This window comes from Histomonas meleagridis (genome assembly GCF_020186115.1).
Source record: "Histomonas meleagridis strain 2922-C6/04-10x chromosome Unknown contig_35, whole genome shotgun sequence".
NCBI lineage: Eukaryota > Parabasalia > Tritrichomonadida > Dientamoebidae > Histomonas > Histomonas meleagridis.
In genome coordinates this window covers 190,309-213,388 of record NW_027150878.1, presented here as the reverse complement: position 1 = coordinate 213,388, position 23,080 = coordinate 190,309, and the positions used below count along the sequence as shown (strand labels likewise).

General features: G+C 30.2%; 11 protein-coding genes across 11 annotated transcripts; 6 read left to right on the top strand and 5 right to left on the bottom strand.

The window, feature by feature from the left end:
* Window positions 1–47: 47 nt before the first annotated feature.
* Window positions 48–536, top strand: GO595_005543 (Myb-like DNA-binding domain containing protein; the record flags this gene model as incomplete). Its single annotated transcript, XM_067918797.1, has 1 exon — window positions 48–536. One exon carries the CDS (start codon window positions 48–50, stop codon window positions 534–536), a length of 489 nt encoding a protein of 162 aa, XP_067774339.1.
* A 162-nt stretch (window positions 537–698) lies between these two features.
* Window positions 699–1,616, top strand: GO595_005542 (Bromodomain containing protein; the record flags this gene model as incomplete). The annotated part of the gene is made up of 1 exon (XM_067918796.1): window positions 699–1,616. One exon carries the CDS (start codon window positions 699–701, stop codon window positions 1,614–1,616), a length of 918 nt encoding a protein of 305 aa, XP_067774338.1.
* A 4-nt stretch (window positions 1,617–1,620) lies between these two features.
* GO595_005541 (Clan SC, family S9, unassigned serine peptidase) lies at window positions 1,621–2,571 on the bottom strand (the record flags this gene model as incomplete). Its single annotated transcript, XM_067918795.1, has 1 exon — window positions 1,621–2,571. The coding sequence occupies one exon, from the start codon at window positions 2,569–2,571 to the stop codon at window positions 1,621–1,623; it is 951 nt and encodes a 316-aa protein (XP_067774337.1).
* A 689-nt stretch (window positions 2,572–3,260) lies between these two features.
* Window positions 3,261–3,821, top strand: GO595_005540 (Myb-like DNA-binding domain containing protein; the record flags this gene model as incomplete). Its single annotated transcript, XM_067918794.1, has 1 exon — window positions 3,261–3,821. One exon carries the CDS (start codon window positions 3,261–3,263, stop codon window positions 3,819–3,821), a length of 561 nt encoding a protein of 186 aa, XP_067774336.1.
* A 328-nt stretch (window positions 3,822–4,149) lies between these two features.
* Window positions 4,150–4,509, bottom strand: GO595_005539 (mediator of RNA polymerase II transcription subunit 10; the record flags this gene model as incomplete). Its single annotated transcript, XM_067918793.1, has 1 exon — window positions 4,150–4,509. One exon carries the CDS (start codon window positions 4,507–4,509, stop codon window positions 4,150–4,152), a length of 360 nt encoding a protein of 119 aa, XP_067774335.1.
* A 637-nt stretch (window positions 4,510–5,146) lies between these two features.
* Window positions 5,147–6,454, top strand: GO595_005538 (26S proteasome non-ATPase regulatory subunit 11-like; the record flags this gene model as incomplete). Its single annotated transcript, XM_067918792.1, has 1 exon — window positions 5,147–6,454. One exon carries the CDS (start codon window positions 5,147–5,149, stop codon window positions 6,452–6,454), a length of 1,308 nt encoding a protein of 435 aa, XP_067774334.1.
* A 2,106-nt stretch (window positions 6,455–8,560) lies between these two features.
* GO595_005537 (polymorphic repeat outer membrane protein) lies at window positions 8,561–9,523 on the bottom strand (the record flags this gene model as incomplete). The annotated part of the gene is made up of 1 exon (XM_067918791.1): window positions 8,561–9,523. The coding sequence occupies one exon, from the start codon at window positions 9,521–9,523 to the stop codon at window positions 8,561–8,563; it is 963 nt and encodes a 320-aa protein (XP_067774333.1).
* A 600-nt stretch (window positions 9,524–10,123) lies between these two features.
* Window positions 10,124–10,690, bottom strand: GO595_005536 (uncharacterized protein; the record flags this gene model as incomplete). Its single annotated transcript, XM_067918790.1, has 1 exon — window positions 10,124–10,690. The coding sequence occupies one exon, from the start codon at window positions 10,688–10,690 to the stop codon at window positions 10,124–10,126; it is 567 nt and encodes a 188-aa protein (XP_067774332.1).
* Window positions 10,691–12,018: 1,328 nt separating this feature from the next.
* Window positions 12,019–12,381, top strand: GO595_005535 (40S ribosomal protein S20; the record flags this gene model as incomplete). Its single annotated transcript, XM_067918789.1, has 1 exon — window positions 12,019–12,381. The coding sequence occupies one exon, from the start codon at window positions 12,019–12,021 to the stop codon at window positions 12,379–12,381; it is 363 nt and encodes a 120-aa protein (XP_067774331.1).
* Window positions 12,382–14,152: 1,771 nt separating this feature from the next.
* Window positions 14,153–14,752, top strand: GO595_005534 (soluble inorganic pyrophosphatase 1; the record flags this gene model as incomplete). The annotated part of the gene is made up of 1 exon (XM_067918788.1): window positions 14,153–14,752. The coding sequence occupies one exon, from the start codon at window positions 14,153–14,155 to the stop codon at window positions 14,750–14,752; it is 600 nt and encodes a 199-aa protein (XP_067774330.1).
* A 3,129-nt stretch (window positions 14,753–17,881) lies between these two features.
* On the bottom strand, window positions 17,882–18,247 carry GO595_005533 (uncharacterized protein; the record flags this gene model as incomplete). Its single annotated transcript, XM_067918786.1, has 1 exon — window positions 17,882–18,247. The coding sequence occupies one exon, from the start codon at window positions 18,245–18,247 to the stop codon at window positions 17,882–17,884; it is 366 nt and encodes a 121-aa protein (XP_067774329.1).
* Between the last annotated feature and the right edge of the window lie 4,833 nt (window positions 18,248–23,080).

Sequence of the window (23,080 nt, the reverse complement as noted above, 5' to 3'; positions counted from 1 at the left end):
TTTATGAGGATTTCAATTGGTACTTAAAATGAAAATCACATTTTTTCATGCAGACAGCCCAAAGCGAAATACAGAAGAAAAGAAGGCACTTTAGCAAAGAAGAAGACGAAAAACTTCGACTTCTTGTTGAAAAATATGGAACTTCAAATTGGAAAATAATTTCACAAGAAATGCCAAATAGATCTGTTCGTCAATGCCGAGAACGCTGGGTTAATAACCTTTCAAATGATATTGAAAAAAGCAAATGGACCAAAGAGGAAGAAGAATTATTAAGAATTAAAGTACATGAAATTGGCCCAAAATGGAAGTACTTTCAACGCTTCTTCCCAGGAAGAACACCATATGATATAAGAAATCGTTGGTCATGCCTTTTAAGAAAAAATAAAGTTCAAAACCTTGGGCAGCATGAAAGATTTGTTGTTCCAATGATAACCCACGACGACTCACCATGCGATTCATTCCCATTTGAGATCGATAATGCCTTTGAATTTGACGTGGGCGAATCCAATATTTTGGTTGGACCATTTGACTTTTAAATTTTGTAAACATATGTACATTGATATCAATTATAATAATTTGTTTTATGATTTAATACATTTTTGATTGATTCAAACCTGTGAAGTTATATTTTTTAGCCGTTATAAAGGTGATGTGGCCAAATAAAGGGGAATGTATGATAATAGAATTTCAAAAAACAGATGGAAGAGGGCGGAATCAAAGCTGAAGAAATAAAAAATGAACTTCAATTTATTTTTTCTTCATTAGATCCACACCCCAAAATTATATTTAAATATGATAATCCCCAAGCTTCAGCATATATTCAAGAACCAAATTCAACACAGATTCGTTGTTCTTTCCATTCATCTACAAATCACACAATCCACATCGAGCTCACTAAGGGTGTTCTTACCCTTCAATATTGTGATAAACTTCTTCAAGATCTTCTCAAATGCAAAGATTTAAGCTTGTTTAAAAAACCTGTCAATGCTGAGAAAGAAGGAATTAAAGGATATTATGATGTAATAAAAAATCCCATGGATCTTACCACACTTCAAAATCGTCTTTATACAGGACTTGTTACTTCTGTTTCTCAATTTAAATCTGAGCTTGATTTAATATGGGAAAACTGCATCAACTTTAATGGTCCTGGAAATTCTTGTACTATTCTTGCACAAGAAATACAGAAGATTGTAAATCAAATTTGGTATGATTCCATTCCTCCTGTTAAGTCAGATGCAGTCCAAGATCTTCAAAGACTGGACACAATTCTCTCTGATCTTGACAAAACAATTTCTCCTCTGCTAAACATGGAGGAACTTCGCAACCGCCCCGAGATCCCCCATCTCAAAAAGATCAAAACCGCCAAAATTCAGCCTCCAAAAGAAGAGCCCAAACAGAAAATACCAGAAACCCCACCAAACAGAGTACAACTCAAGCTTATGTCTGAGAAACTTTCTAACACTCCTCCAAGTGATCTTAAAGCAGCTTGGGATATACTTAAAGTCTCTCTTAAGAATCTTGATCCAAAGAAGATCCGAGAAGAACAAACAATTTCTCTTGATCATCTTCCGGAACAAACGCTCATAGATTTGAAAAAAATACTTCTATCTGCATAAAGATTTATTGTTCATAATTATCAATCATTTCCTGTACATTAGAAAAGTGATTATAAGCCGATTCAATTTGAATATGAATTTGATCCGCTTGCAAATTAAACGGTACGTTGAGAACGTTAGTGATAAATTGGACGGCCTCGAAAACCGTTTGTATCGGCCTTTCTGAGTTGTGATTTCCATGAACGATACGAATTTCTTTCCGAGAACATCCGTATTGATCATATAAATCTCGAGAATGCGAGCAATTGATGAAGTCATCCTTTTGCCCATGAATAATCATAATGGGTACATGACATTGTGGTGCATATTTGATTGGAACACAATCGCGAACATCAAATCCGACAAGTTCTTTAGTTTTCCCAGAGATAATCCATGTTAAAAAGGAAGACATGAAACCAGGTACATGATACTGTTGTACAATTTCTGATATTAATTGTGGGAGAGATGCAAACGGTGAATCTGCAACTGCACATTCAATAAATGGATTATCTGCAATGGAAAAGAAACACGTTGCAGCACCCATCGAACGTCCATAAAGTGCAAATCTTTTGATTCTGTATTTTGCAAGCAAATGTGCAATTGCTCCAGAAACATCATCTTTTTCTAAAAGTCCAAGTGAGATGTAATTTCCTTCGCTCATGCCACATCCTGAAAAATCGAAACATAAAACCGAAATTCCAAGAGGAACAAGTATAGGAATTAAAAATGTTCCTTCAATCTGTGATGACGCATTACCATGAAGATATATCACGCAGGATGGATTTTCTGGCATTTCGTTTGGCGGATAAAATGATCCAATTATTTTTTGCCCACGTGAATTTGGGAAAGATACAGGATGACGTCGTATTTCACCATATCCTTCAATTAACATTGTGTTTGGTATTTTGTCTTCTTCATATGTTGTGCGTGGTGGTCTGCAAATCGCTTGGAATCCCATTTCGATGTAGCTCCCCATTGGATTTCCCCAAACTCTTGAGACGGTAAATGATGGAAATTTGATCGTTGCATTCAAATTTCAATTCAAAACCCAACCTGAAAAGCTATCAAACAAAAACTTTTTGTCCCTAGGCTTGTGATGCACGCCACATAGTTTATATAATATCTTCATCATATAAATATGGGCTTATGGGCATTAATGTCTTTTTGTAATGATATTTTTTCAAAAAGAAAAAGAGTTACAATCAATTTATGAATTTTTTATCTTTTTAAAATAAATTATATTTTTGCACGAGAAAATATAACAGACATTGCATGCATTTGTGATATCGAGAACAAAAGGTAAAAGTTCAAAATAATTAATATTTTTTATATACATTCATTTATTTATATTTGTATAAAATAATTTAAAATGAGTCTAGGATAATATTAAATATATTAATTATAATATAAAATATTTTGAATTTTTGTGATTTTATGAAATTCATATTTTAAACAGAAAAAACTCTGATAAGATAAAATTAATCATAAAGGTGAACAAGTAATTGTGAATCATGCCCAAATTGTACAATATCTGAATGTTGTTTTGTTTTCCAGATATTCAATTTTGAATTATTTACGTCGGTTTGCAGGCAAAGAAATTTGGAACACCTTTGAATTTTGCTTTCAATCAATTACGGTTATTCATTCAAAGGATTGTTCGGACAAATGTTTGTGAGGGTTTCAATTACTGCTCAAAAGAACAATCACATTTTTTTAATGCAAGCAATCCAAATCGAAATACAAAAGAAAAGAAGACATTTTAGCAAAGAAGAGGACGTAAAGCTTCGACTTCTTGTTGAAAAATATGGAACATCAAATTGGAAAATAATTTCACAAGAAATGCCAAATAGATCTGTCCGTCAATGCCGAGAAAGATGGGTTAACAATCTTTCTAGCACCATAGAAAAAAGCAAATGGACCAAAGCAGAAGATGATTTATTAAAAATTAAAGTTCATGAAATAGGACAAAAATGGAAATATCTCCAAAATTTTTTTCCAGGAAGAACAGCATACAGTATTCGTAATCGTTGGTCATGTATTTCGAGGAAAAAATTAATTCAGAATTCCAAACACCATGAAAAATTTGTAATCCCAATGATCAAATGTGAAAGTGTAGCAACAAATTCAGATCCTTATGAGGTTGATGATCCATATGAGGTTGATGATCCATATGATTTTGAAATTGATGACTTCTATAATATAGTTGTCAACGAATTTGATTATTGAGATTTTTGAAATCTTACAAATATTAGTATTTATGTAAATACAATTTAAATGAAATATGTTTTGATAAGAATATTTAAGTGGTAATGAAAATTAATTCTCAAAAATCTTTTGAAACTTGTTAAACTCATAAATTCTGGAAATCCTATGATGTTTAGAATTGCCAGCGAACAAATGTGAAATATTAATTGGTTTAAGAAGATCAAATATGAAAAACTAAATTTAATTAATCGTTGACAAAATATCATTAAATACCAAAAATCAGTCATGTTTACAAATCAAGGTCAACAAATAGTAACGGCAGATAATAAATTTATAATTCTAAATATGTTCAGTTCTCGTTTGGAAAATAAGCACTAATGGACTTATCCAAGCTATCTTTGAAAGCTCGTATCCATTTTTGTTTCTCTTCAGCCCTTTGAGCTCTTTGTTTTGATTCTTCTATCATTTTTCTTGAATAATCATCTGGATTATTTCCAAGATCAATCTGTTCAATAAGCTCAATAGGAACAGAGCCTGTTATTGTTGGTTCTAGTTCATGTAAAGTTTGAAATGATTGAACTATCTGAGTAACAGTCGCAACAAGAGCAGGTCGATTTTCTTCTTCGAGATTTTCCATAATGTCCATGGCATCACTCAGTTGTTGAATGAGTGTAAGAAGTGCTATTTCAACCTGGTCATTTCCATCCATGATTTTTTATGTTTAGCCAAAAATCTTAAAACCGTTTACTTTGTACGTTTTTACAAATTTTTCATTTTTTCATGCAAAATAACTTTTATACATATGTAACTTTAAAGTTTAATGTTGTTTCACTCATTTTAACAATTAGTTTTTTTTTTAAATAATAATGTTTGTTTTATATTAAATTTTAAAAATTAATTTTTTTCAAAATGTACAAAAAAAAATGTTAAAAACATTCTAATTGTTTATTGTCCAAAGCCTTGAGCCATTTTATAGTATAAAAATCCTGTTAAGAAAAGTGAAATAGCAAATGCGAAAAATGCTTGTGAAATTAAAGATTTATCTCTTCCTCGATTTACTATCATTGATATTAAGATGAAGATTCCAATCCAATTAAATGTTGGATTAATTTTAATAAATCCAAACAATGAAAAAATAATTGGAATCATTGAAAAAGAATTGAAGTATTCTGGATCAGCTCTAAGTGGTTTATGTAAAGCCTGAGCAGCACGTAAAGATATTTGAGGTGGTGGGTCTTGTTTGTTTTCCATTCAGTTACACTTGAATAAACTATACAATTCTGATCGTCTTTTTTGTGAAATGTGATGTAAAATCATCTGACCAACTTTCAAAACAAATTGCAAACATGGATCCAGAAGAATTCACACAGCAATTAGACGAAATTATGGCACTTAGGTCTCAAGATGAAGTAAATTGTGCAGCAAAATTGGAAGATTTAATTGATCTTATCACTAAAGATACCGAACACATTGAAGATGTTGCAGGTGTCTTTGAGAAAGTTCTTGTTTCACTTCTTTCTATCTATGTTTCACTTGGCGATGGATCTAAATATTCCCAACTTCTTGCACATCTTCAACCCTATTTTATCCAAATTCCCAAAGCCCGTACAGCCAAATTAGTTCGTCTTATTATCCAATCTTTGCGTAAGGTTCCCGATACACGTGATCTTCAAATCTCACTTTGTCAAGAATGGATTCAATGGTCCATTAAAGAAGAGCGCACACTTCTTCGTCAACGCCTTGAGATCGAACTATCAGAGATTCTTCTTGAAGACAAGCGTTACAACGAGACACTTGAAATCATTTCACGCCTTACAACCGAACTTCGAAAAGTTGATCACAAATCCCAACTCATCGAAGTCTATCTTATAGAATCCCGTACCTTTAGAGGCCTTGGTGATTACAGTCGAGCCAAAGCTTCACTCACCGCAGCACGCACCAACGCCGCGGCAGTTTACACATCGCCATTACTCCAAGGCCAATTAGACTTAGAGTCAGGCATCATATTCACTGAAGAGAAAGACTACCGAACAGCGAGCTCATATTTCTCTGAAGCATTTGATGCATTTTCTAGCGCCAATGATCCACGAGCGACAGATGCGCTAAAGTATAACTTGTTATGTAAGATCTTAGACGATCGTCCTAACGAATGTTTTTCGATATATCAAAACTCTGCGTTAACATTAACGCATTTGCATTCCACATCAGGTGATGATTCTAATGCTAAGAACGAAATCGAAGCAATGCTCGAAATCGGAAAAGCATCTGAAGCGAAATCACTTAAACAACTGACAGAGATAATGGAAAGAAGACATAACGACTTGGAGAACGACCCCGTCGTCGCGTCGAACATACATAACTTGATTGATAGTTTGGAAGAACAAAACCTTCTGAGGATTGTCAAGCCGTACTCTGCAGTCGAGTTGTCGCGGATCGCCGAAATGATCAATTTGCCGGTCGAAGAAGTCGAGGCGAAGTTGGTGCAAATGATATTGGACCAGAAACTGAAGGCGTCAATTAACCAAAGCGACGGAATACTGAACATATTCGAGGACGAGGAAGAAAACGAACTGCTCACACAGTCGATAGAACTAATTGAACAGATGGACGGAGTCGTAGACGCACTATACGCAAGATGCAAACTGATTAACTAAAGAATTAAAGTGAATTTAATAATTCGTTTTGAGAAAACATTTGCAATTGGACTGAAGAAACTTTAAATTTGTTTTTAAATACGTAAATGGACAAATTGTAGAATACTTATGAATATGATTTTATACATAATAATGTTAATACTTTCGAAAGGGTTACTTCCACCCTTATTTTGCTGAATAAAAATTAAAAATTGTTTTTGTTTAATGAGATTGTTAATAATCCATATGCATCTTTTCTCAATCACTATAAGCCGATTTTATGTATGTTTTAATAATTTGAAATATGTTTTAATAATTTGAAATATGTTTTAATAATTTGAAATATGTTTTTATAATTTGAAACAGCACTTCATATAGCAGTTAGAAATAATAATATAGAAATAGTAAAATTACTTTTAGATAAAGGAATTGATGTTAATGAAAAATATATTCATTTGAATAATTTTATATATGTTTTAATAATTTGGAATATGTTTTGATTATTTGGAATATGTTTTAATAATTCGAAACAGCTATTGAATTAGCTAAACGGTTGGTTTCCAGAGAAAAAAAACAATTACTTGGTGAAAAAGGTGCCATTTAATTTAGACTTTGGTAAGTGTTCTTCTAATTTATTAATAAATCGAGAGAAAACATAATATTTAACCTGAAGTTCTGATTCAGAACTGGTGACTAGTACGTTTATCTTCCGAAGATTTCAAGAAAAACAACTCTTAATTAAAAGATGATGTTACTCCAAAATAGGTATATAAGCTTATACTATAGACTGCCGTGATAAAAACATGTAGACCAACAACAAAGTTTTAGATAAATCATAAATTTTTATATATTTTGTTAGCAAATTGAAATTTTAACATATATTCAGTCCCAAAAATATGAATTAATTAAAATATTTAAAAAAAATCGAGAAAAAAGATTTCTTCATATTAACGTTCTCCTTGGTGAAGTGAGTGAAAACAGGAATATTGCGAAAACTACAAAATTAAATCATAAAAAATTTATTAATTGTATATTACTAAATATGTTCTCTATGAATAGTTCTCTATAAAAAATAATTATGTTGATATCACTAGAGATGTTTAATATTTTTATAATTTTTATAAAATTATTGAAAGATTCAAAAATATTTAATATTTTTCCAAAAAATTTCGAACTCTTTTCAATTCATCTGTAAATGGTACCACAGAAATTGTTAAATTTCTTCTTGAACGAAATGGAATTAAGAAATTTATTTGTTTTATTTTGAAAATTATTTAAATTATTGAAAACAGTATTTAGATAGCATCCTCAAAGACGGATATAACACAAAAACTATGATTTACTATGATTAAGAATTCTTTTTTGACCTAGGTCGAAAAAAATACATAAGTAAAATCTTATTTTATGCTGTTCATTACATTTTTTTTTATTTTTTTTTTTTTTTTTTTTGATTTATGTCTTTGATTCAAATTTCGAATATATTATAATCGGCAATTTATATATGGCAACAGAAATTTGTAGTTCATATATAATGATCAATTTTACATATTATCTTAGAATAAATCAATATCTATATATATTGTCCTCCCACCTTAAAAAATGAATCATATCATGATATGGAAGCTTGCTGGTTGACATGATATAGTAAAAAATGGCCAGCTTTCATTATTTAGAAAGTTAAGATGGAGGGCTCATTACTTTTTGCACCCATCGTTCCTGTGTATTTTGCTATACACAATTATATCATATGCAATGAATAAATTTAAATAAAAATTACAAAAAAAATAATTTTTGATGAATACCCATTGACATTTTTCGATTCACATCACATAAAATTTTTATCTTGGTGCATCGGAAGTTTTGGACATTATTCCAATTGAAACAATAAATAAGTTTTACTAATCGATTCATTATGTTAAATCGATTTTCTTTACATATTCTGATTAATTCATATTTTTCGGACTGAACAGACGTTGAAATTTCGATCAACACACAAACAATATAAAAATTTTATTATTTATCTAAAAATTTGTTACAGGTTGTTGTGAAAACAGGTTTTTCATTATATATAATTTTTCATGTTGATATAAATAATATTATCCATATATACATTTTATTGTGTATTTTTTACAATTCGTCATCCCCGACAACGATTGTTGTTCCTGATTTCAAATCATCGAATTGGAACCATTTATTTGTATCCGTTGGTGTGTAGTCTATTTCTATATACTTTTTCGGCTCTTTCTTTAAGCATTCATTACATTTCGCATCATATTTAGTTTCTTCATTTGAAACATTACTTCCAAATGCATAAACACTTGATTCACTTTCGAAACAATTTCGCGAAAGCGCCAAGTTCGATTCGTATACATAAATTGCGCTTCCGTTTACTTCAGCTTTTGTATTTATGAAACACGAATCAATTACTTCGCTCTCATATTTCTCTGGCGAGTCTCTGATGTACAGAGCACCACCGCTCACATCAGCTATACAATTTATGAAGTGACAATTAATTATTGATATTGTTGATCGAATCGCATAAATGGCGCCGCCTCTTTGTCCATGCATCCCAATGAACTTGCAGTTGGTAAATGTGCCACTGCTGCTTTGGAAAAATAAGGAATTACAGTTTTCGAAAATACAATCTACAAAATCTGATCGAAACTCGGAAATAGATTTAACAGCCCGACCTGTGATATTCTTGAAGACACAGTTCTCAAAGATGAGAGTGCCCCCTTTCATTATGAAAAGATCTGTGGTGGAATCAAGAAATGTGCAATCTCGGAATATTATATAGGGTGCAGTGGACCATGCAAATTGACGGGTTGCTATTGGCTTTGAAAACTTTGTAAATACCCAATCGTTAAATAAACACCATGTATATGTGGGTTGACTTGTGATTTGCCATAACATTTCGCCTGCAAGATATGTTCCATCAACAATAGTGCCTTTTCCATTAACTGTAGTGTTCATAAGGGAAAGTTGTATGAATAAATCAGAAAAATCAGATGGATATGATGTTGGATGAATGGTTCCTGATGGAAATATTAGTGTATCAGCAGTTCGTACAATCAATGTTGCTGTCCTCATTGAACATGGAGTAGAAAGGCAGTCTCCGTCTTGTGTGTTATCAATGTATAATGTTCTTGGATCCCTTAAAAAAGAAAAGGTGAAGAAAAGTACAAACATTAATACATTTCATATAGCATGTCTATTTTGCGTGAGGTGACTTAACGTCTTTGATTTTTTAAACGAATTTATCTTAAATCTAAAATATATTTCATTCTAACATTATGCGCCGCAACTTAATCAAGTAATTATGGGATTCGGATGCTGTAATCAAGATAACTGGATGGAACAATGCATTGTACCTCACGAAGCAAACATAAATTCAAAATTGTATTCACTAATCGGGTTGTTGTTTTCAAAAATATGACAATGAAATATGTTAAAATTGTGTTTGGATACTTTTTCCTGCGACTTTATGAATAATAATTATAATAATAACATTCTTGATTTATAAAATTTTATTGTAAAAGGCTTTCATTTAAATTGGATTTTTGATAATTTAATTATTTATTCAGATAGTTGTTGATAACTCATAATTCATCCATTCTAAATTTCTAAAAACAGAAATAATTATTGTTAAAAGAACATTTAAACATTATTTAGTACTTACAAACAACATATCTAAACTGTTTCATATTCGAGTTCTTTTAAAAGATTTTCGAGTTTTGGAATCGATGGATCTTCATATTCACAAAATGAAAGAGCTGCTTCAGAAAACTCATGACTAACAGAAACCAATTGATCAGCATTTCTAGCTCTAGCTTGTACAAACTCACAAAGAACGAATGATAGTTCTTTCACAAATTGTCTTTTGTTTTCTTGAATTTCAGAATCATTTTTGATAACGTCAGGATCAACTGGTTGACCACCATTTTCATTTTCTAAAACAGTGGTTCTTTTTTTGATGTTTTCTTGAAGAACTTGAAGAATTTGGAGATCATTTGGAAGTGGTTTCAAAGTTGAAACCAATTCTTTTTCGGCATTTGCTTGATGAATGCCAGCATATCTTATGTTTTTTAATCCAGTAGAAAGTTCTTTTGGAAGAGAAAATGCAAATTCCGAAAAATTATCAGAAAAAGTTTTTTCGATACTTTCTAACAATTTTTCTTCTGCAGTAATTGTTTCATTAAATGCATCGAGCATGAAGTGGAACTCTGGGAAGGAGCGCAAAAAGTTGAAAAAACTCATTTTTTTGTAAATGGGGCACCTCATCATATTTTCATAAAAAAGGCTTTTACGAAAAGAACCAATTTAAAAAGAAATATATGTTTTATTTTATGAAGAATATATATTTTTAAAAATCGCATACATACTTTTTATATTCTATCTTAATGAAGAGCCGAAAACTGCCATGTGGCACTTCGGACAAATATTATATTGTTCTAAAAATTTTCTTGAACAATAAGAACACAGTACTCGGTGACCACAAGGCAAAAGCACTCTATTAGCTTTTCTCGTTTTGCATAAAAAGCAAATATCTTTCATTCCCTCTGAACCATTTTCATTTTCATTGATTTCTTTTCTTATTTCTTCATTCATTTTACCTTTCTCATCATGTAATACTTTTCTTTTAAAACTATCATCAGCAAGCATCCAAACAGTTCTAAGTTGTGCATCACGAATTTCAGAATTCGCTCCATTTTCAGCAAAGATTGATGAAAGTTTGTATTCTCTTTGTTCAACAGCATTATGAAATGGCGTTTTTCCATCATTGTTTTGATAATTTGGATTAGCATTATGCTTAAGAAGAGTTCGTGCACAATCATAATCACGAAAATCAACACAAAGATGAAGAGGTGAAGCAGCTAATTTGTTATATGTGTTTGGATCTCCATTTTTATCAAGTAGTAATTCAAGAATTTCCGCATCAGACCATCGAATTGCTAGAAAAATACTGTTCTCAAATAATTTAAAGAAATTCCATTTTAAATAATGAAACTTCATAATAAAATATAAAAGAAACATTGTAAAACAAGAAAAAACTTTGATATTTGGATTTGATCCATTATCTATTAGAAAACGAATTATTGATTTTTGATTCTCTTGAATAGCAAGATGTAAAGGAGTTTCTTTAAAATTATTAATGAAACAAAATAAACAAAAAATAAACATAATGATATAAAGATAAACAGAAATGTTATAAAATAGACAGTTTGAGCATTTGGATCAGCACCTTTTTCAATAAGAATTTTTGTTGCTTCTAAAGAACCATTAATAGCAGCCCAATGGAGTGCTGTTTCAAAACAAATAAAGAAACATCTTATCGTAAAGAAAAACATTCGGGTAATTATAAATAAACAAAAAGATAATGAAAGAAACTATAAATCAAAACTAAAAACTTTAGCATTAACATCCTTTCCTTCGTCAATTAGTAACTTAATTTTTTCGATATTATTGGCTTTTGAAGCCTCAAAAAGCTCCATCTGGGCAATTAACGTATTTTTATTTTATAATAAAATGTCCATACTTTGAAAATGGTTTTTCTATCGTTGGGCGGTTTGGTCTTTCCTTTTCCAATGAGCGTCCCAACTGGTGATGAAAAGAAGGAAGTTGCTACAACCCAAGCACAACAGCGCATTCGCCTCACAATCACATCTTCAAAGCTCCCAAATCTTCAAAAAGTTTGCAATAACTTAACTCAAAAACTTAAGGCTGAACATCTCAAAGTTCGTGGACCAATCCCAATGCCACGCCGCAGACTTAGGATCACAACCCGCAGAGCACCATGTGGTAACGGTACTGAAACATACGATCATCTTGAACTTCGTATTTACAAGCGTGTTATTGACTTTGTTGGAACACCTGCCGCTGTAAAGCAGGTTACACAAATTGGTCTTGAACCCGAAGTTCATGTTGAAGTTTCAGTTATCACTGAGTAAAATATAATTTGAATTATGATATAATCATTTTATCAATTTACAATAATAATTCAACATAATAATGAGTAATTCCTTAGAAATTTAAGTATACCACTGCTTTCTTTAAAGAATTAAGATACAACACTTAAATCATCATATTTTTTATCAGCAGAAATTTCAATGCCAACAAATAAATGTTATTCAGTGACTTATTAATAAATTTATTATTTTGAATAACAATTTTTACACAAAGTTAGCTATTGATGTTCAACTTCTTGAATCTATCTTTTTATCATCATTGTCTTTTTTAGTGTTTCCCAATTGCTTTGTATGACATTTGACGATGCAATTCTAAGTACAAAGTTAAAAGAATTATCACAATTTTAGATATCCAGCGCACGAAAATTTATCTTTTATCGATTATTTCTATGTTCAGCATGTGACTTATTCATGAAAATTACTCAAAAACATTTTATTTTTATTTAACCAAAATTTGAAACACGTAAATATTGAACACAACTCGAAACTGTTTCTGAGAATGATTTGAATCCTTTGTACTGCAGCTGCGTAATTCCGTTGCTGTCTTTCTCAATATATAACCACTCTGATCCATCAATTTGTCCAATAAATCGAACAAATTCGTCGTTCGTTTGTTCGAATGTTGTCGTGTTCTCAAATGTGATTTTGTCTTTGTTACTGTTACTGTTATTGTTATTGTTCGTTTGTTGTTTCCGATTAATTGTGTTCGTAAGTAAAAACTTTTGATCAAAATGCGAATTCGGAATTGTGACAGCGCTGCTCAAGAATCGCGATGAAAATTGTTGTTTAATGTTAGAGAAATTTGATTTTATGGCGTTTTCGATACTTTTGTAAATGATTTCTTTCGTGATTGGAATGCTAAAGATCAAAAAGATCAAAATTTCGTCTTTTTCATACGCAATGCAATAAAACTTTTCGCCGCTTTCTAATGTGCCTTTCGAAAATTCCTGACTATTGAATTGTGTCGTAAATCGTTCAATAAAATTATTATTTCGATAACAATGATATAAACTTTGCGTATCTTTCAGTGATAAATTACCATGAACAAAATATTCGCGATAAAAAAATAAAATTCCTTTTAATTGTGGTGAAACTTGTTTACAGTCAGCAATAATCGATTCGCTAAGTTCCCAAAGATCATGTGATGGTGATAAACGTAATAGAAATGGGCGATTTGAAAAGATACCGAGAAGCTCTTCGCTACGTTTAATATGTCTTAAACTTTCTGACGTCAAATTTTCCTTTTCTCGTTTCGGAAAACCAAACCACATATGATAAATGTGACAAAAAATATCCAATAATTCTGGAAGTAATTGACGTTGTAATTGCGTTCGTCCAATGTTTTCAAACGTAGCACTGCAATAAACTTCTGAGCCAAGACTTTTAAGACATGTAAAATATTGATCTGTTTCAAAATATTCGCATTCTTTACTTGATCGAAAATCTCGACAAAATCCTAAAAATGTAAGATATAAACCAACTTCGTTATATTGTAAGTCTACAAGTTTAGTTGTTGGATAATAATAATAAACTAAAGGATCTGCACCTTCTTCTTTTGGTGGAATTCCATCATATATTGTGAATGAAATTAGTTTTGGAATTTTAATATCTTTTAAACTATTTTCCATTTTTTAAACCGCATTTTCATATCAAATGTCTCAAATGAAGTGAAAAAAATGACGGCGGCCGTTTAATCTAAAAAATAATGATTCCATCTGAAAGCGATGATAACGAATACAGGTTGTATTTGGATATGGTCTTTCACAAACCTGAATCAAAAATAGTTTCACCCAAGAAAGTTTCTGATCGTTCTATGATGATGCATCATCCATGGCATAATGTTCCAATTGGTCAAGCTAGTCCCAAAGTTGTTGCTTGTGTTGTCGAAACGCCAGCAGAGTCTAGGCTAAAAACATCTGTTGATAATCCAACAGGTCTTCTTAAAGTTGATCGAATTCTCTTTTCATCCACTGTTTTCCCAGCAAATTATGGCTTAATACCAGAAACTCTAACCGACGCAGGTGGTCCACTTGGTATATTTATTTTATGTCAACTTTCGGTTCCACCATTATGTCTCATGAAAGCTCGCCCAATTGGTGTTATGCCCACAATAAACAAAGGTAAAAGCGATGATATAATCATCGGGGTATGTGTTACTGATCCTGAGTATAATATATATTTCGATATATCCGAACTTCCACCTCATAAAATGATCCAAATCAATCAATTTTTCGATGACAGCCAAATGCTTGAACATAAAGACATGAAAACATTTGAAATGGAAGGTGCGAACAAAGCAAAGAAAGTTATCCAAAGTTGCAATGCTGCGTACCACGAATTTTTCCATGTGTAAAAAAAATTGTTCTATTACTCTATTTTGTAAGAACATGTGTGTGTAAAAAAGTTTTTCCATAAAAGTTGATTAAAAAAAATAATACTCATTAAATTCTTATGATGAATACTTTAATCAGCAGGATAATATTTAGTCTTTGCTTGAAAAAATATTATACGTGTACTTGTAATATTGCAATAAACAAATTTGTTTTTGCAGTATTGAAAAAAATTATTATAAAAAATGTGGAGAGGCTGTATGGAATGTTAAGCAACGATGCTATCCATTTGATCAACTCCTTTGTTTGGTCAAACTGGCGATCATACCCATACTGACGAATAGATCGTGTTAATAACCAATTTGGCCTGTCAAAACCTCTTTCACACAATTTAAAGGTCTAGACCCAGGTCCAGTAGATGGGGCGCCCCAATATCAGTTTTGCCATTTATAAATATCACATGATATAATTTCAATATTCAATTAAAAAGTTTGATGAAATTTTAAAAACCTATTCAGTATTAACCACAGTTTATCACATTTTTGGCCAATGCCAATGGATATGGCAACAAGATGAAGCATCATACCATGTTTCTTATTATAATAAAGATTTTCTCAATGTGATGAGGAGCTCCAGCTGGAGCTTTAAATAGGTAATTGGCCACCATATAGTTATGATCTAGCGTAAATAGAAATAATACATTATATATATTTTTTGGGTTGTGCGATAAAAAATATAAAAAAAGTTATACAATATCTTGCTTAATGCTGGAATTAAATTCATATGCATGAAGTGGCAGGATATAAAATATAATATAAGTCTATTAAATATTGACTGGTTCATAGAGATTTGACGAAACAACGACAGTTCACAGCATGTTATAGCTTTTTTATATGAAAAATCAACTCAAAGAAGCAAATCATTTCAAAGAACTGAAAATTGATAAAGCTGCGATGCAGACAAGTATAATTAAAAATAATTTTTCGGTTATAATCTTATAAATCAAATCAATACTTACTTGAATCAAATGTTATATAACTTTGTCAATATAATCACACATAAATTATTTTAAACAAAAAAAGATAATTTTACATTTATTAGACCACATTTAACATTAAATCAAATTTTCTGATTCAAATGTTTCTTTCATTGATTCATCAATACTTGAAAACATTTCACTAATTTTTCTTTCCTTATCACTATAAGTAATTTTGCTTATATTATTTTCATAAATTTTATTCAATTTTATAATTTCTGTTTTTAATTTTTTTATTTTTCTTTTTTCATTTATTTTAACATTTTTATATTTCGCATTTAATTCACTTATTTCATTTTTTAATTTGTTAATATTTTGTTCCAAACTTTTTTCTTCTTCAGTAAATTCATTTTCGTTTTCATATTTTATTATCTTTTCGATTTCCGAATTAATTTCATTTGTACATTTAATTGATTCATTTAATTGTTTCTTTAAATTTAATATTTTTGTATCCAAATCAAATTGTTCGTTTTCGAAATTTTGCAGACTTTTGTTATATTTTTGGGCAAAACTTTGTTCATTTTTATATAAATTAAATTTATAATTTTGAAGTTTTTGTTGACATTCGAAATTATTTTGTTGAAGTTCTTTAATTAATGATTCTGTATTTCGAAGTTCAAGTTTAAGCTCATTCACATTTTGCTGTGATTCACTGTAAAGACTTTTTTGTGAATTTGATTGAAGTTCTGATGATCGAAATATTGAAGTAAAAATAGATGTGTTAAGTGAAGTCAACGGCTGAGCGCGCGAACAGCTGTGTATTAATGAATTTAATTGCTTAAGTCGTGATTCAAGATTTGAGATATCAGATTGTAATACAAAAGAATCATTTGTTGAAGAGAATTGTGATGTGAAATCAGGTAATGTGAAATATGATGTGAAAATGGCGGGTGAAAATGAATTAATAAAAGAGTTGGCTTCAATGAGTTGTGAACGAAGAGATTTCTCGGAATTGATTTTTATTTCAATGTTTGTGCAAATTTCATTCAGTGAACTGATTTGTTTCGTTATTTCAACTAATTGCGTTAATGCACTTTGAAGTTGAAGAGTTGTGTTTTGGCTAAACAGGAAGCCTATCTGGGAGTTGATTAAATTGGTTTCATTTTGTGTAATAAATTTTGGATTGATTTGTGAATATATGGTTTTAAGGGCTTCTAATTTTTTTGAAAGAATATCAACCTCACCTTGAAGTTGTACCTGCTTGTTTTTTGTTGTTTCTAAATTATTAAAAAAATTGGTAAAATAAATTTTATTAGATGGTTCACTTGAAACGGGAGTAACTTCAGTTAAGCTTTCAGTTTCTTTTTGAGCGCTTGTTTTGGTTTCAGATTCAGTTTCATGGCTTTCCATTTTGGTTTGTTATAGCTTTACCATAAAATCGTACGTTTATTTTCATGCAAAGCAGTTTTAAAGAAATCTTGCTGTCGGAAATCCAACAAACAAGTCTGTTAACGAACTTACAGTGATAGGTTCAATATGTTTTTGAAAAAATTCATAGAATGATTAACTAATTTGAGTTTTGAGATTTAAATTGAACAATAAACCAGACAACCGCAAAATGATGATTTTTTTATATAGAAAAATGATGCGGATGGCGTTTTTTATGCCGAATAGAGCTTTTTCACCCGAATATATTTGGAGAAATTTCTGCTTTTTTATTCAAAACATGTATTAGTAAAATGTATTGTGATAATATTTATTATGATATAAATAATAATGACTATGTTCTAAAATAAAATAAAAAAATGGAAAATTAATAAAATGTATATGTACAAAGAAAGGATATCCTATTTTATGAATTCATAAATAGTTAGTTACATGAGACTGATAATGGAATTGTTAATGTATATAATAATATCTTATTTTTAATTCATCAAATTTAATTACTAAATTGTGAAAAGTTTTAAGATATTTTCATATCAATATTCTTAAAAATTTTAAATAATAATGAAAGGAAAAAACAAAATAGAAATTTCCATTATTTTCTCATTATATTTTAATTTAAATTTAATAAAAATATTTCATTTTCTCTCACTTCTTATCCTATATAAAAAAGAACCATTTACGTATTTGTTTAATATGTTAACACACATCAAATTACATTTTTTATTATTCATCAGCAACTTGTCACACTAATAATTTCAAAGAATTGATCACTTTCATTAATTGGCTCAAAATTCATCACAACATTTGTCTTATTAATTTGCGCAGTGTATATCGGAATTGTGCACAATCGGTATATGTAGCCCACGCCAGAGAAAAACGCCATCATAGTTCTTCCGACGTCAGGGCTCAATTTGCCTTCCAAATTTTTCCGCTTAATGAGCGTAACATCAGTGTTGTAGCCTCTTAGTGTGTACTTAGTTTGGTTTTCCCATGTGATTGCGTGTCCTTTGAAGCTAGAATTTGGCAAATACTTCCGATATATCAAACTATAATTATATGCATAATCAATCATTTCGCGCGTTAGTTCAATGTTCATCTTTAACTGCACCCATCCGTAGTCTGCAAACTGTGGTAAATATGTAGAAGTATTTGAACTATTTGATTCAATGATTTTTGTTCGAGGATAACATTGATAACCACTGCTTTTACGGCCTTGCCAATAGACAGATAATATTGGATTTTGGTTAACAATTTCTCTGATGTTATTTTCAAAAAATGAATAAAATTGAGAATCATCAAATGCACTCCGAAGAATACTTTCTTTGTTGTCCAGAATTGGTACAATCAGTATGAAAGAAAATACTGTACATGCGGCTGTGCTTACTATCATAATGCATGCGACAGAGTAATCAAAATATATTACGGATGGAATTGAAACAAGGAGAACAAGTATAAAAATATAATATAGCCAATGTAATATAACAGGTGAGAACGGAATATCAAAAAAATCGAGTTCTGGATGTTCATTTTTGGCATTAAGATATTCGCTACGTGGAATGAAATATACACAAAAGAAAAGTACAGTGAAAAAAATTACTAAGAATGAACATATAAAGATTACTAGCCATGGAATCTTTTTTGGTTTTTTTTCATAATGATAATAAGAAGAAAGCGGTATATCTTGGGTTTGTTTATCAGATTTTGCAAGTTTCTCTTGAATTAAATCTTTAATCTCGGCTTCAGATTCTAAGTCGCTCATCTCTAATTACTTAATCCTGACTTGTTGAGATATTAAACAGAAATTTGAAAACAATATTGTTGTTCATTTTTGTTAACTTTATTCACGTGAAAGTTAAGGAAAAGTTACAAACGGTTAAATTGAGAAACGATTTTAACGGTTTCTTGAAAATTTGATTTTGCTATAAAAAAGAAAAATGAATGTGACATTTATTTAAATATTTTATAACACTAAAAACATCTCATATAAAGCTTAGCATATAATACCAAAATTACGACACAAATGGCTATGAAATTCTTAGAATTGCATTTTGAAATGCAATGTGTGAAATAATCCAACATAAGAGAATATAATCGCAGATAAAAACACCACCAATTTGTATTAATTTTGCTTTTAAGTTCATGAATACATTGAAATTCCACATTGTTGTTTTCTTATAACCATTTATTGTATTTCAAGATATACTATTAAAATATTTATAATAAAGCTTATACGAAAAAATTTATTTTACATAACACTAATTACATTAACATTTATTGCTGTTGAGTGTTCTTTCCCACTACAAATTCCTTTGCTAGAGATGGAAAAGGTCCTGGTACCATAGTCATCAAAAACGAGTTTATCTCGAGCATTACGGAATTTTTTCCACCCAAATGCGTTGGTGTACTTTGTACGTAATTATTTAAAGCATCAAAATGAACAATACCTTTTTCATACATAAAAGAAAATAAAACTAAGCATAAGCCTTTTGGTTCAAATCCACGCTTTTCAAGAAGTCTTTGAAGCCTCGTCAAAAGCAACATTTGTGAGTTTTTATTTTTTGAAAATGTCGATATTAACATTGGTGATAATCTGTTTAAAAGTAATAAAATACTATCAAGTTGATCTTGGCTCATTTCTAGGTACGGTAAATCATCGTTAAGAATCGTTTTATAGATGTGACCGAAAATTGGATCAATCATTGCACTCGAAAACCGTTTAGATGCAAAAAGTGACATATTCCCGAGCTGTAAAATTGAGCTTGAAGCATCACTTGGGTCGATTTGTCCTTTGAGCGCTCGGTGAACAATGCACCGAATTGCGACAAATGGCATGATCGAAAAAAAGTCGTTTACGATTAACATGTTGTATACATCTTTATAATTCATAAAAGAATTAATGATCCATAAGTCAGGGAAAAGGCTTGAAACAATTTTAAAGATTTCAGATACAACAATTTTTTGACGAAGGATGCTAATAATGTCAACGATAAATAACTCTATCAACTTCGACGGTTGAAAAGGTTTAAGAGCTTTGCGGACACATGAAAATTCAATGTCATGGTTGATTAGAAGACCAGCTATAAAACCAATTAATCTTGGCCAAAAAGGAAATGAAGATGGGGATTGATTTAATTCCCAAAGACAACTATCACCAAAGAGAGTCGTAAACACGTCAATCAAAATACTAGTTGTTATGTCTTTAGTTGTAGATGCAATAGGTGTGTTTTCGTTGAGATATGGAACTAATGATTTTGATAATGGCGTTATGTCATTGTTAACAATATCAATGATGGCCCTTGAAAGAAATCGTTCGTAAGCTTGTAATGGATGGTATGTATTTTTTGTTCTTTGATGGGAAATAAATGTGAAGAAAGCATCTATTGTTAATTTTGGTGGAATTGATTCATTTGCATCTTTCATCTCTTCATATCTTTGATCAATATCGAAATCAAATTTGCTTACATTGATAAAATATTCTTCACTTTGAGGCATGTATGAATCTTTATAAGATAAATTAATTTTATCTAGTAAAAAATTATCACATTTTTGTGATAATATAAATGTAGAATTTGGTCCGAAGTTATATGCTGAAGCTAAAATTGAATTTAAATATTGCGGTGTAAGTTTTTTTGTTAATGCTATAACAAGAGGCTGTGAGTTCTCTGATAAGCGTAGTTCAATGTTTTTGCTTGGTTCTTCTGATTTTTTTGAATTCCCAAGAACAGAAAAGATATCATTCATTAGAAGCTTGGAAATTGTGAGCTCTGTTTGACGATAGATTTTTTTTTTGTACGTTTAGGAATCGAATCACCAAAGATGAACACTCGTTCATCCAATACAAAAATATCAGAAATACATACAGATGCAAAAGAAATTTTAACACAGAAAGCAAATGAAATTGAAAAAATTCAAAAGTTAATAGAAGAATCTGAAATTATTTTAACAAAGCTGAAAGCTGAATATGATTATAAAGCATCAAGACTAACATATATAAATAAAAATAGTGATGATGATAATGAAGATATTAATATTGAACAAAAAGCCATTGAAGAAATCAAACAAAAATATGAAACTGAAATCCAAAGGCTTCACAAAAATCACCAAAAAGAAATAGAAACGCTCAGATTAAATTGTACACAAGCATTAAATGAAGCTGAGCAATGGGCAAAAAAACATTTAGATTCTATTCTTTTTGAAAAATCATCAAAGCTTGAAGAACTCAAAAACGAGCTTTCTTCTCTACAAAGTCTTGCAAGATCAACAGCCAATCAAGCAGCTATATCACGAAATACTCTTTTGCAACAATCGAAGCACAAAGCAGCTGAAAGCAACAAACATATTCAATCACTTGAAGCAAAATTATCAGAAATAACAATTTTGCATAGAGATGAAATGCGCGCTATTCGTTCAAAGATTAATGAGTGTTTACATTCTGTTGAGCTTAGAGAGAGAGAACATCAAACTGAGATTCAAAGATTAACAAATGAGATAGAACAAAGAAAAGAAAAATATAACGAACACTTACAAAGTTTAGACAAACAGTACACATGTGAGAAACAAAAATTAGAGCAAGAACTAAAATATGCAAATTTTAAAAATGAAAGTCTTCAGAAAATGATTAAACAAATTCAACAATTTAGACAAAAGCAAATACAAACAACAAGAGATGATTTACAAAGAATGAAAGAAACACTTTCAAATGTTCAAACTTATGATGAAGAAATTTTGACTGAGACAAGAAATTACACAAATAGGGCTTCACGGTTTCAACAAGAAAAGTTTTGCAAGGAACAAGAAATAAAAATCATTGTAGAAGAAGTCAATCAGCTCAAAAAAGAAAATAATGAACTTAGAAAACAATTGGCCAAACTTAACTCTAAAAATAAGGATCAAAGATTGGGTGTTAATGATTTTTATTAAGGACTCACTATGAAAAATACGAATAATTTAAGTTGTATTTTCATAACATTTTTTGATGTTTTGTTATTTGTTTGCCTGGCTTTCTCTTTGTGCTCTGATATTCTGTACAATTGTTGAGATATGCTCATAGATTGGAGAATTTTCAATACTTATTGATTCAAGAGGAATAAATTCATCGTACTGTTCTCTAAACTCAACGTGTGGATTATCATCTGTTTCGAAGTCTAGAAATTCTCCAAATTCTGTTTTGTATTCTTCTCCTAAGTAGGACATCCGATTGGGTAAACTATAGAAAATAGTGTTGAATGATTATTTGGTCGCCTAAACCAACATGTTGTTCATGCTTGAAAGTATTGGATCTCCTAAATTTTTGGGTGGTAGGCCAACTAACAAAAATAAATTTTTGGTACTTATAAGTTGAGAATTTACCACGAAAGAAGGTGGTTTAAAACAAATGAAAAGTTTGCTCCAAAAAGAATTTTGCTTTTTTGAATAACTGTATCCAAAATTGCTAAAAATGATCTCCACCGAAGTTATCTAACAATTCATAATTTGGTTGTTATTGCAAGATACAAAAAGATCATTGATAGACATCAAATCACAAGAAAGTGACGAACAGAACAAAAATTAGATAAAAAAAATATTAATATAATGGTTCTCAATGAAAGTGTTAAAATAGAATGTATTTGATAATTTGATAAATAAATAAATATTGCATTAATTCATGAATCAATTTTTTACATGATTTAATTCTGAATAATTCCCATTATATCAATACATATCATATCATTAGCAAAAAAATTAAACTATGGAAATAAATATATGAATCATCAGCGAAACAAATGAAATGTATATTGCAATGAACTAAAAACTCATAATTAAAATAAAATGAATTTTTACAAGGCAATTTAAAATAAACCAAAAGACATTGCAATCATCTTATGAATGCATCGAAACATATTATGATACAAATTTAATTTATTCCAAAGATTACACAATTTTTTAATCA